We start from the raw sequence: 14221 nt of genomic DNA, 5'->3' as shown, positions 1-14221 counted from the left end.
ACACAATCACACACATACACCCAGACTCAATAACACACAATCACACAAATACACACACACCCAATAACACACAATCACACAAATACACCCACACCTAATAACATACAGTCACACAAATACACCCACACCCAATAATGCACACAATCACACACATACACCCACACCCAATAACAAACACAATCACACACATATACACCTAATAACACACACAAATACACCCACACCCAATAACAAATGCAAAATCACGCACATACACCCACCCCCAATAACACACATAATCACACAAATACACCCACACCCAATCACACACATACAGCCACCCCCAATAACACACAGAATCACACATATACACCCACACCTGATCTCACACACACACCCAATAACACGCACGAACACACATATACTCACACCAAATAACACACATACACCCACACCCAATAACACACACACACACACACAGCTGAACACACGCTTGGTGCCCAAGGCCACTTGTACTCACACACACACACACACACACACACTTGTGTGTGAGCCTTTTCACATCCGGTGTGAGGGTGACCAGCACTGTCCTACCATCCAGGTTTCTCAGATCAACCTGCCAAAAGGCCATTTAGTTAGGAGAGATGGAAAATCGTAGACTCAGAAACACTGAATCCAGGAGAGAGAGAGAGAGAATGAGGAGAGCATTGTTGTTTCTGCTCAGACACAGAGAGCATGACCTGAGTGTAAATTAGCAGCCTCTTAAACGGGAGATTTCAACTCATGTCTCATTAGAAACATCATCAGAGGTGAAAAGCCAAAACATTAAAGCCACATTTTCTTCCACCACCTCAACAAATAACTAAATAGAACCAGGTGCCCGAGTAAGAGCTTGTTACTGAACTTGGCCCTTCCTGCCTGGAGACAGAGGGATTAATGTTATGACTGTCCAGTACGTCAGAGCTGCATCTCACAAGGTCATTAATAACCAAGCCTTGTGTTTACAAATACCACTCTTCCTTTTATTCTGTAGAGGGTATATGAGTGTGAGGGTATATGAGTGCGAGGGGTATTTGACTGTGAGGGGTATATGAGCGTGCAGGGTGTTTGAGTGTGATGGTATTTGAATGTGAGTGTATATGAGTGCGAGGGGTATATGATTGTGAGTGTATACGAGTGTGAGGAGTATGAGTGCGAGTGGTATATGAGTGTGATGGTATTTGAGTTCGAGGGTATATAAGTGTGAGGGTATATGAGTCTGGAGGGTATATGAGTGTGAGTGGTATATGAGTATATTTAAGTGTGAGGGGTATTTGAGTTTGAGGGGTATATGAGTGTGGGTGTATTTGAGTGTGAAGGGTATATGGGTGTGATGATATTGGAGCATGAGGGGTATATGAGTGTAATTGTATTTGAATGTGAGGGGTATCTGAGTCTGAGGGGTATATGAGTGTGAGCAGTATATGAGTGTGAGCAGTATATGAGTGTGAGGGGTATATGAGTATATTTAATTGTGAGAGGTATATGATTCACACACATATACACCCACCCCCAATAACACACAGAATCACACATACACCTACACCCGATAATATGATGGTATTTGAGTGTGAGTGGTATATGAGTGTGATGGTATATGAGTGTAATAGTATTTGAGTGGAGTGGACGGAGCAGTCCTCACGCTCGGTATCGTCCCGTCCAGCTTCAAGCGGTCCACCATCGTCCCCGTCCCGAAGAAACCTCGACCCTCCGAGCTCAATGACTACCGCCCTGTCACCCTCACATCAGTCGTGATGAAGTGCTTTGAAAAGCTAGTCAGAGACTTCATCACATCTTCACTGCCAGCCTCCATGGACCCACTGCAGTTTGCATACCGCCACAACCGCTCCACTGACGATGCAATTGCACATCTGCTCCACACTACACTGACTCACCTGGACGAAGGGAGGGGAAATTATGTTAAAATGCTGTTTGTCGACTACAGTTCAGCATTTAACACTATCATCCCCTCCCTACTCACTACTAAGTTGGAGGATCTAGGACTGCATACATCCCTGTGCGACTGGATCTCCAACTTCCTAACAGCAGACCACAATCAGTACGGGTGGGCAACTGTGTCTCATCCACCCTCACCCTCAGCACTGGAGCTCCTCAGGGTTGTGTCCTAAGCCCCCTGCTCTACTCACTGTACACCTACGACTGCACAGCCACTTCCAGCTCTAACATCATTGTCAAGTTTGCTGACGACACCATTGTCGTGGGTCTGATCTCGGACAACGACGAGAGGACCTACCTGGAGGAGATTAAACACCTGGAAAACTGGTGCCAGGAAAATAATCTCCTCCTTAACGTCAGTAAGACAAAGGAGCTGATCGTGGATTGCAGCAAGAAGCAGGTGCGGCACTACCAACCTGTGAGGATCAGTGGAACCACGGTGGAGAGAGCAGATAGTTTCAGGTACCTTGGAGTTCACATCTCGCAGGACCTGTCCTGGTCCCGCCATACCAACTCCCTGGCAAAGAAGGCTCGTCAGCGTCTTTACCACCTCAGATGCCTAAGGGACTTCAGACTGCCCTCCAAGGTACTGCGGAACTTCTACACCTGCACTATCGAGAGCATCCTCACGGGGAACATCACAGTCTGGTTTGGGAATAGCACCAAGCAGGACAGACAAGCACTCCAAAGGGTAGTGCGTTCAGCAGAGCGCATCACTCACACGGAACTTCCTGACCTGCAGACCATCTACTACAAGCGGTGCCAGACCAAGGCCAGGAAAATTGTGAACGACCCCACCCATCCCAACAATAGACTCTTCACTCTGTTGAGGTCAGGGAGGCGCTTCCGCTCCCTGAAGATCAAGACAGAGAGGCTGAAGAGGAGCTTCTTCCCACAGGCCATTCGGGCCCTGAATCAGGGAAACTGATAAACTGTGGGGACCACCAACACCATGTAACATAACTGTATATCTGTACATCTGTATATATAGATTTATACTCAATTACCCTGTTACACAACAACTGTAGATATGTTATTATACAAAATGGATCTGTACATTCTGTAGATTGTGTACATATATACCCAACCATATACATTGCACATTGTGTATATAATCATAATATACATACATTGTTAATATATTTTTGTACATACATAGAGTATATATATTTATCTGCATATATATTTATTTTTCTCTATGCACCCCTGTTTCTTTTCCTCAGTTTGGACAGAGCACTCTCCACCATTTCACTGCGAGTTATACTGTGTATGACTATGTATGTGACGAATAAACCGAACTTGAATTTGAACTTGAGTGTGAGGGGTATATGAGTGTGAGGGGTATATGAGTGTGAGGGGTATTTGAGTGTGAGGGGTATTTGAGTGTGAGGGGTATTTGAGTGTGAGGGGTATATGAGTGTGAGGGGTATATGAGTGTGAGGGGTATATGAGTGTGATGGTATTTGAGTGTGAGGGGTATTTGAGTGTGATGGTATTTGATTGTGAGGGGTATATGAGTGTGAGGGGTATATGAGTGTGATGGTATTTGAGTGTGAGGGGTATTTGAGTGTGAGGGGTATATGAGTGTGGTGGTATTTGATTGTGAGGGGTATATGAGTGTGAGGGGTATATGAGTGTGAGGGGTATATGAGTGTGAGGGGTATATGAGTGTGAGGGGTATTTGAGTGTGAGGGGTATATGAGTGTGATGGTATTTGATTGTAAGGGGTATATGAGTGTGAGGGGTATATGAGTGTGATGGTATTTGAGTGTGAGGGGTATATGAGTGTGAGGGGTATATGAGTGTGAGGGGTATTTGAGTGTGAGGGGTATATGAGTGTGAGGGGTATATGAGTGTGAGGGGTATTTGAGTGTGAGGGGTATATGAGTGTGATGGTATTTGATTGTGAGGGGTATATGAGTGTGAGGGGTATATGAGTGTGATGGTATTTGAGTGTGAGGGGTATATGAGTGTGAGGGGTATATGAGTGTGAGGGGTATATGAGTGAACTCTTGCCCTGAAGCACACACACACACACACACACACACACACACACACAGACACACTCACATGCACACTGACACACACTCACACACTCACGCACGCACACAGGTGCACACTGACACACTCACACAGACGTACACACACACACACACACAGACACACTCACGCACACATACATTCACGCTCACACGCACGCACACACACACACAGGCACACGCACACGCTCACATATGTGCTCACGCAGGCACACACACAGACACGTTCACACACACACGCACGCATGCAGACACACACACAGAGATAGGGAGAGAGGAGAGACAGAGAGCACATAACACACTAGCACAGAGGGGAATGGGTGTTTCTGAACCAATAGATTGACTTATTGATTGTTTGACTGGTTAGTTAATTATTAATCAATGTTGAAAGAAAGGTGTGTGTAATAGAGGTAGTGTGTGATGTGTGGAGAGCTGCGGTAATTTGACCACTGGAATGGTGTCAAAACACACCTTCTGTACCCAGCACACCCACACACCCACACACACACACACACACACACACACGCACACACGCACTCACGCACGCACACACACACACACTCACGCACGCACGCACCCACCCGCACGCACGCACGCACGCACCCACGCACGCGCACGCACTCACACGCACTCACACACACTCACACACACACACGCACGCACGCGCACACGCGCACACACACACACACTCACACACGCACGCACGCACACACACGCACACACACGCACACGCACGCACGCACGCACACACAAACACACACACACACAGAAACACACACGCACACACGGACGCACACACAAACACACACACACACGCACACACGCACACACGCACGCACGCACACACACACGCACGCACGCACGCACACACAAACACACACACACACACACAGAAACACACACGCACACACACACTCACACGCACGCACACGCACACACACACACTCACACGCACACACACGCACACGCACGCACGCACGCACACACACTCACGCACGCACACCCTGACCTGAGCGATATTTACTCAACACTCACACCCTGACCCGAGGGACATTTACTCAACACTCACACCCTGACCCGAGGGACATTTACTCAACACTCACACCCTGACCCGAGGGACATTTACTCAACACGCACACCCTGACCCGAGGGACATTTACGCAACACGCACACCCTGACCCGAGGGACATTTACTCAACACGCACACCCTGACCTGAGGGATATTTACTCAACACGCACACCCTGACCTGAGCGATATTTACTCAACACTCACACCCTGACCCGAGGGACATTTACTCAACACTCACACCCTGATCCGAGGGACATTTACTCAACACGCACACCCTGACCCGAGGGACGTTTACTCAACACGCACACCCTGACCTGAGGGATATTTATTCAACACGCACACCCTGACCTGAGCGATATTTACTCAACACTCACACCCTGACCTGAGGGACATTTACTCAACACTCACACCCTGACCCGAGGGATATTTACTCAATACTCACACCCTGACCCGAGGGATATTTACTCAACACTCACACCCTGACCGGAGGGACATTTACTCAACACGCACACCCTGACCTGAGGGATATTTACTCAACACGCACACCCTGACCTGAGGGATATTTACTCAACACGCACACCCTGACCTGAGGGATATTTACTCAACATGCACACCCTGGCCTGAGGGATATTTACTCAACACTCACACCCTGACCCGAGGGATATTTACTCAACACTCACACCCTGACCGGAGGGACATTTACTCAACACGCACACCCTGACCTGAGGGATATTTACTCAACACGCACACCCTGACCTGAGGGATATTTACTCAACACGCACACCCTGGCCTGAGGGATATTTACTCAACACTCACACCCTGATCCGAGGGACATTTACTCAACACTCACACCCTGACCCGAGGGACATTTACTCAACACTCACACCCTGACCCGAGGGACATTTACTCAACACTCACACCCTGACCCGAGGGACATTTACTCAACACGCACACCCTGACCTGAGGGATATTTACTCAACACACACACCCTGACCTGAGGGACATTTACTCAACACTCACACCCTGACCTGAGGGACATTTACTCAACACTCACACCCTGACCTGAAGGATATTTACTCAACACTAAACGACAGCACTCGAACATGGCTGCAACAAATTATTATTTCCTTAATTAATGGTTCTCTTTTGTTTCAATTAATAAATTAATCATGGAAAGGAAAAGTACAGTCTGGTTACACACAGTTTCAATCAACAAATGATAAATACAAGGATTTTTCCACGGTTTTTGATATAGAGTATAACAGCACTGGGACTCTGAACTCTACAGGTGTGTTCTGTTAACTGTTAATTACATTAACGGTCATTATATTACACACTTTACTGTTGACTCACACCAGCAATCACACCAGCCACCAAAGCTGCACTCAACACACTCTACACATTCAAATCACCCAACACACTCTTATTCCACTGGTTACACAATAAATGAAAACAGATAAATGAACATGAAACAAAGTTGCTGGTCTGCAGTGACAGACTAATGTAGCAAACTAGTGCGCAGGGAAATGTTTGTGTTGCTTGGCAACAGTCCGGTCCCCCTTCAGGTCTGGAACAATTTGGGTTTACAGAGCCAAATAATTGACTAAATAAACAATCAAATCATAATCTGGTGTCACTTATCACTGTTAACGAGTAAACAGTCCATGTAGAACACTATATTACACTCTTTGTTCTAATTTAGATTTGCAGAAGAGGGGACATTTATCAAGAGCTTAACAAAATATCTTCTGTACTTCTCTCAGAAACATTCTTTTACTCCATGAACAGCACAGAAATATTCAAGCTGGAACTGCAGTCACAGCGCTGACACCCTGGGCTGGTTTGTAAGGACTTTGCATGGCTGTTCAAATAATTGCTTCTAGAATGACACATTAAATAGCTTTTTTTTGTTTGGTAACATCATGTAATTAAATCTGATATGAGAGACACACAGATATAGATCTGCCGTGTGATCATCAGACGTCAAACAGCAGTACCTGCTCACGTGATTTCACCACACGTGAAACAGCAGTAACCACTCAAGTGACGTCATGTGAAAAAGTAATAATCACTCATGTGATGTCATCACAGCACATGAAACAGAGGTAACCAGGCATGACATCACCATATATAAAACAACAGTAATTATACAAAAATAAAATACTGAATATAGAGTTTTAAAAACTAAAAAGTTGTCTGTGATCAGTAAAGCTGTTTCTCAATGTCAGTATCTGGGTGTTATGTCAGATCTTGGATGTAATGTCTGATGTTGGATGTTCTGTCAGCTCCTGGGTGTTTTCTCTGTGATGCCCACTCACTGAGTTTTATCTTACAGGAAAATGTCTTAGTTTTGTGGGTCATGGATGGTTTTATACTGTGGTCTCTGCTATCTGCCTTTTCACTCTGTCAATCAAATGATTGAACAGGGCCATAAACATCATTAAGCCTGTAATCAATAACATGTTGCTGCCATCTATGTTTTGTTATGAATGTTATTGATAATGTCAATTAGTTGTTACCGCCACATCTGTCACAGAGAAGAGTGCTATTACACAACTTACCTCCACTACACACACACACAGAAGAGTGCTAATACACAAACCACGTCCACTACACACACACACACAGAAGAGTGTTAATACACATCCCACCTCCATTACACACACACACACACACACGAGTATTAATACACAACCCACCTCCACTACACACACACACACACAAACACAAATGTTAATACACAACCCACCTCCACTACACACACACAGAAGAGTGTTAATACACAACCCACCTCCACTACACACACACACAGAAGAGTGTTAATACACAACCCACCTCCACTATATTAACACACACACACACGCACACGAGTGTTAATACACAACCCACCTTCACTACACACACACACACACACACACGCACACGAGTGTTAATACACAACCCACCTCCACTACACACACACAGAAGAGTGTTAATACACAACCCACCTCCACTACACACAGAAGAGTGTTAATACACAACCCACCTCCACTACACACACACACAGAACAGTGTTTATACACAACCCACCTCCACTACACACACACACAGAAGAGTGATAATACACAACCCACCTCCACTATATACACACACACACGCACACGAGTGTTAATACACAACCCACCTCCACTACACACACACAGAAGAGTGATAATACACAACCCACCTCCACTATATTAACACACACACACACGCACACGAGTGTTAATACACAACCCACCTTCACTACACACACACACACACACGAGTGTTAATACACAACCCATCTCCACTACACACACAGTGTTAATACACAACCCACCTCCACTATACACACACACACACACACACACGAGTGTTAATACACAACCCATCTCCACTACACACACAGTGTTAATACACAACCCACCTCCACTATACACACACACACACACACACGAGTGTTAATACACAACCCACCCCCACTACACACAGTGTTAATACACAACCCACCTCCACTACACACACACACACACAAACGAGTGTTAATACACAACCCACCCCCACTACACAGTGTTAATACACAACCCACCTCCACTACACACACAGTGTTAATACACAACCCACCTCCACTATACACACACACACACACACACACACACACGAGTGTTAATAGACAACCCACCCCCACTACACACACAGTGTTAATACACAACCCACCTCCACTACACACACAGTGTTAATACACAACCCACCTCCACTATACACACACACACACACACACACACACACACACGAGTGTTAATAGACAACCCACCCCCACTACACACACAGTGTTAATACACAACCCACCTCCACTATACACACACACACACACACACACACACACACGAGTGTTAATAGACAACCCACCCCCACTACACACACAGTGTTAATACACAACCCACCTCCACTACACACACACACACACACACACACACACACACACGAGTGTTAATAGACAACCCACCCCCACTACACACACAGTGTTAATACACAACCCACCTCCACTATACACACACACACACACACACACACACACACGAGTGTTAATAGACAACCCACCCCCACTACACACACAGTGTTAATACACAACCCACCTCCACTACACACACAGTGTTAATACACAACCCACCTCCACTACACACACACACACACACACACACACACACGAGTGTTAATAGACAACCCACCTCCACTACACACACAGTGTTAATACACAACCCATTTCCACTCCACTACATACACACGAGTGTTAATACACAACCCACCTCCACTACACACACACACGCACACGAGTGTTAATACACAACCCACCTCTACTACACACACACAGTGTTAATACACAACCCACCTCCACTACACACAGAAGAGTGTTAATACACAACCCACCTCCACTACACACAGAAGAGTGTTAATCCACAACCCACCTCCACTACACACAGAAGAGTGTTAATCCACAACCCACCTCCACTACACACAGAAGAGTGTTAATCCACAACCCACCTCCACTACACACAGAAGAGTGTTAATACACAACCCACCTCCACTACACACAGAAGAGTTTTAATCCACAACCCACCTCCACTACACACACAGACAGAAGAGTGTTAATACACAACCCACCTCCACTACACACACACACACACGCACACGAGTGTTAATACACAACCCACCTCCACTACACATACACACAGTGTTAATCCACAACCCACCTCCACTACACACAGAAGAGTGTTAATACACAACCCAACTCCACTACACACACAGACAGAAGAGTGTTAATACACAACCCACCTCCACTACACACACACACAGTGTTAAAACACAACCCACCTCCACTACACACACACACATAAAGAGAAGAGTGTTAATACACAACCCACCTCCACTACACTTCAGCAGAGGATGAATTATGCAGTGGTGTGTGACAGTGAGCAATGGCTCGGGGCTAATGCTTCCGTTACATTCATAATGCAGACTGTCAAGAGTTTAAGGGTTTTACAAGCAGACATAAACTACAGAGAAACAATCACACACTAAGTATGAGCCATGTGTGTTTGACAGAAGAAAAGAAAGATGGATTTAAAAATGACATAAAAGGAGATGGAAAGTTAGAGACAAAGTGATAGAGAGAGTGTGAGAGGAGCTGAGGAAGAAAGAGAAAGAGTGGAAGAGAGAGGGAACAAAGATAAATAGGAGGAAGAAAGTGAGAGAGTGAGACAGAGACAGAGAGAGAGAGAGAGAGAGACAGACAGAGAGAGAGAGACAGACAAAGAGAGAGAGCGCGAGAGACAGAGAGAGACAGAGAGAGCGCAAGAGAGAGAGAGAGACAGAGAGCGTGAGAGAGAGACAGCCAGAGAGCGCGAGAGACAGACAGAGAGAGAGAGCGCGAGAGACACAGAGAGAGAGAGAGAGCGAGAGAGAGAGACAGAGATAGAGAGAGAGAGCAAGAGAGAGAGTGTGCAAGAGAGACAGCCAGAGAGAGCGAGAGAGCGCGAGAGACAGACAGAGAGAGAGAGAGCGCGCGAGAGACAGACAGAGAGAGAGAGAGAGCGTGAGAGACAGACAGAGAGAGAGAGAAAGAGCGAGAGACAGTCAGAAAGAGAGAGACTGCTGGCTGGTTTATTAGCTTCTTTCTAAGGCTGTTCACTTCCTCAGTGGTATTTATAGCTCAAGTGGATTGGACAGCAACCCCTGTTCTACTCAAAGAAGCCATGACATGACACACACACACACACGCACACACAGACAACAGATGACAACACTGAGAACGCACAGTGGGAATTAGTAAAAATGCTCTTACATACACACGCACACTCACACGCACGCACACACACACACACACACACACACACACACACACACACGGAGCTATCCAGGGCCAGTCTCCATCCTAACCCTAATCAGAATCAGAGTCTGGTCCTGATCTGGTCTGGGTCTCCACTGACTCAGTCCCTGACTAGATTCACTCATCACAGACAACCAGCTCCAACAACCTCAGCCACGCCAGCCCTGGTGCCCGGCGCAGAGCCCACCTCAGAACCCTCTCTCCTCCTCTTACAGAAGTCACCAAACTCCCCAAGATTACCCAGCATCCTCTGCACTCATCTGGACACTTTGCAACACGCTGCAGACTCTAATGCCTTTGATGGGTTTATGGGATTTGGTTTAATGGTTTTGGGTTTGCTTGTTTTCCATGGTCCTTCAGTCCTGCCACAATTAACTCATGAGCCACATGGATGCATAACTTAGACAGCTGCACCCACCTCAGAAAATCAACACAACAACAACGAAAACAAAAATATCATCATCATCATCATCTAAGAGTAGAGAACAACATAAAGGTCCTGACATGATTGGCGTTACCCTCCTGGTTTGCTTTCCTTGGGTTCACACACCTGGAGCTGCTTGTCAGGTAGATATCAACCCTTCATTACAGCAGGAGGAGACAAGCCTGAGCAGTGCATGCTGGGATAGGCTCTGAGTCCTGATATAAGCTTGTTCTGGGTGAACGCTGTGTTGGAGCTGTTCGTGAACCAGTATCTGCAGTACATGCTTCACCACACACTTCACAAGAGGAAAACTCACTCACCTACTTATAACGTTGGAGTGTCAAAAAACAAAACAAACAACAACCCAGAGCTGTAGTTAACAAAAGTGTGTAGACATTCAGAAACAATATATAAAAATGTACAAACACATCTAAATATATATAAATAATTCTTGTTATGAAGGAAGTTACCGCGCGCACTACAATTCCGACATGGCGAACTGCCTAGAGCCACACTGAGGAAGCAGTAGTCAGGGTGTGTTCCAGACCCATCGTATAGGGCCACTTCACACCCGGAGCGGCTGCTCTAGACCTGCGGGTGACGAGTCGCGCACATCCTTTAGTTTAATCCCCTCAATGACGCAACAAACGCCAGTGTCACGAACGTTCGGAAGCGCCGACAAAACGGCTCGAGTTGTCGGCGCGTGCTGAAAGTATTTGTACGTGTTGTACGGGCGTCGCGAGACCACAGCAGACAGATGCTCCCCACAGGAGGCTCGCGTTCTGTCGCGCTACACGTCCCTCGCAGTTCGAGACGAATCCTGGCAAGATATTTGCACGGAGCGTAACGAGATTATGTAATCGTCTGTCCGCGTGGCAGGAGGGTTTTCTGTTTGTTCCCTCCCGGCACGCCTCTCCCGGCAGAAAACAGGCCACATCTCAGAGGAAAATGCAGTGCGCCGGGGCAGCGATGGAATGGTTTCTCCACCTGAGCGAGCAGAGGAGTGTTACAGCACGCTGGGAGAACATCCTGTGTGCAAACAAAAGATCTAAAGCCCAGGACTCAGATCGCAGCAACGTATTAGCAGCGCGGAATAACGACCACAGAGCACGTACGATAACCAGGCGAACTTGGCTGGTCACTGCATTTACGATATAACGCAGTAGTGGAAAAGCCACTTTTGACCACTGTTCGTAATGACTGGGTTAGTCCCATATGACGAGTATACAGCAAGCACGCAGCAGCCCGGTTCAGCCCTTCCCCGAGGAGGCAGCGGGACCCACGCCGGACATTTAGCCCAAGTGGGAGTTCACGAAGATAACTTACCAAATTTTCCGGCTGCGGTTGCAGTCGCGAGCATGTGGCCGAACAGAAAGGCGTGAAGAGCCGCACGCGCGGATTCCATTCTACCGCGCGATTCCGACCGTGCTTAATTCAGCATGATGGCCCAAAGGTTCGACGAGAGGTGCCAGCACCAGCTGAGAGCGAGCGCCGCGGAGACGGACGGGCAGGTGAGCGGCAGGGGCGAAGAGGTCCGCGGAGGTAAGCGCGAGGGCAAGAACGTAAGCACGAAGAGAGAAGTGCTCAGGGATCGCGAGCCCTAAACTCTTTTGCAGGCGCTGGGAGATTTCAGGACCTCGGACAGCGACGCGCGCCAGCGCCCCTCCTCGCCGGCTGACGTCACTCGCTTAAAAGCCAACGCGCGCGCGCACACACGGACAAGGAAGTTTGTAGATCACCGCTGAGCTTTCGCTTCTGTTACTGTTATTAATATCGTACACGATTTGAAAGTTATGAGGGCTGCACACACCGGTATAAAGTACTTTATTGTACTTAGTTCTAGCCCTGATTGGCAAAATAATTTGAAAGCACTCAAAGCTTATCTGTTATTCATGGGGGATTACTGAGCAACTGCGTAAAGTATTTTTGTGAAGTAAGCCAAGTTCAGAACTTAAAGATGGCGTCAGCTTCATTTAAACCTAACGTTTAGAAACTTGAATTTTTAGCGAGAGCGCCGCTTGGATTCAAAACCACATTAGCCTGCAAAGCCGAGCAGGCCGGCACTCCTCAACGCGCTCGCGGTTTGGCCCTGTCCAAGGACCTGTTTCGTGGTTTATTTGTATTAAAATGTTAAGAGAACAATCGTCTTTATGTCCCTATCCGTGACTACAGTTTAAACATACCTAAACGTCCAAAGGGTGGGAGCTGATCATTAACATGTAAGCGTTCTCGCGTGAGCGGGCCGGTAGATCATTATCAGTGGCGCTCCCGCTAATGCGCGCGTCGCTGGAGAAGTGCCTGCGTTACATTAACGAACACGCGAACTGAAATCTGAGAATTCATTTGCAACTTCTGCTGCAGGTATCAGACGGAAGATGAACGTTAAAATGACTCGGTCTCTCTCCTTTCAGCCCGCGATCAGGAATAATGTGAGCAAGATTCCCTTAAACGTCTGGCTGTCCGAGCCCCGCTGATACGCAGCGGTAACTCAATCCCCCATTCTGCAGTGCGGACAGCAGCTTCTATAAGAGAACAGAGATGGTGGAGAGCAACAGCGCGCTGCTGTCTACACTTCTTTCAACTCAGTTTTAACAGCCCCGTGATCCAAGTAGCTAATTAGCATATACGCACAGCAAATGTAGTGACGCTTTCAACTCGACTCGGTATCTGGGCCGTTAAACTTAGAGACCACGTTAGGGTTACGGATTAGAGTTAAGGTTTAGGGTTAGGTCAGTTGCACTTTACACCAAGTTACACAAATCAGGTTCACGGAAATTCAGATCAATAACTTTAATGATCAGAATAATCCTTCATGTGAGGAGGACAGA

General features: G+C 47.0%; 1 protein-coding gene across 1 annotated transcript in view; it reads right to left on the bottom strand.

The window, feature by feature from the left end:
- ptprn2 (protein tyrosine phosphatase receptor type N2) overlaps window positions 1-13074 on the bottom strand; it is a 227339-nt gene extending 214265 nt beyond the window's left edge. Inside the window, exon 1 of the mRNA XM_035519848.2 lies at window positions 12720-13074. Within this exon, the coding sequence (XP_035375741.1) occupies window positions 12720-12798 (79 nt within the window). The 5' untranslated portion in view covers window positions 12799-13074. The remainder of the gene's footprint in view (window positions 1-12719) is intronic.
- Between the last annotated feature and the right edge of the window lie 1147 nt (window positions 13075-14221).

This window comes from Electrophorus electricus, chromosome 13 (genome assembly GCF_041902795.1).
Source record: "Electrophorus electricus isolate QZ-2024a chromosome 13, ASM4190279v1, whole genome shotgun sequence".
Lineage (NCBI taxonomy): Eukaryota > Metazoa > Chordata > Actinopteri > Gymnotiformes > Gymnotidae > Electrophorus > Electrophorus electricus.
Note: the sequence above shows the minus strand (reverse complement) of the source record. Positions and strands in the feature narration are given on the sequence as shown.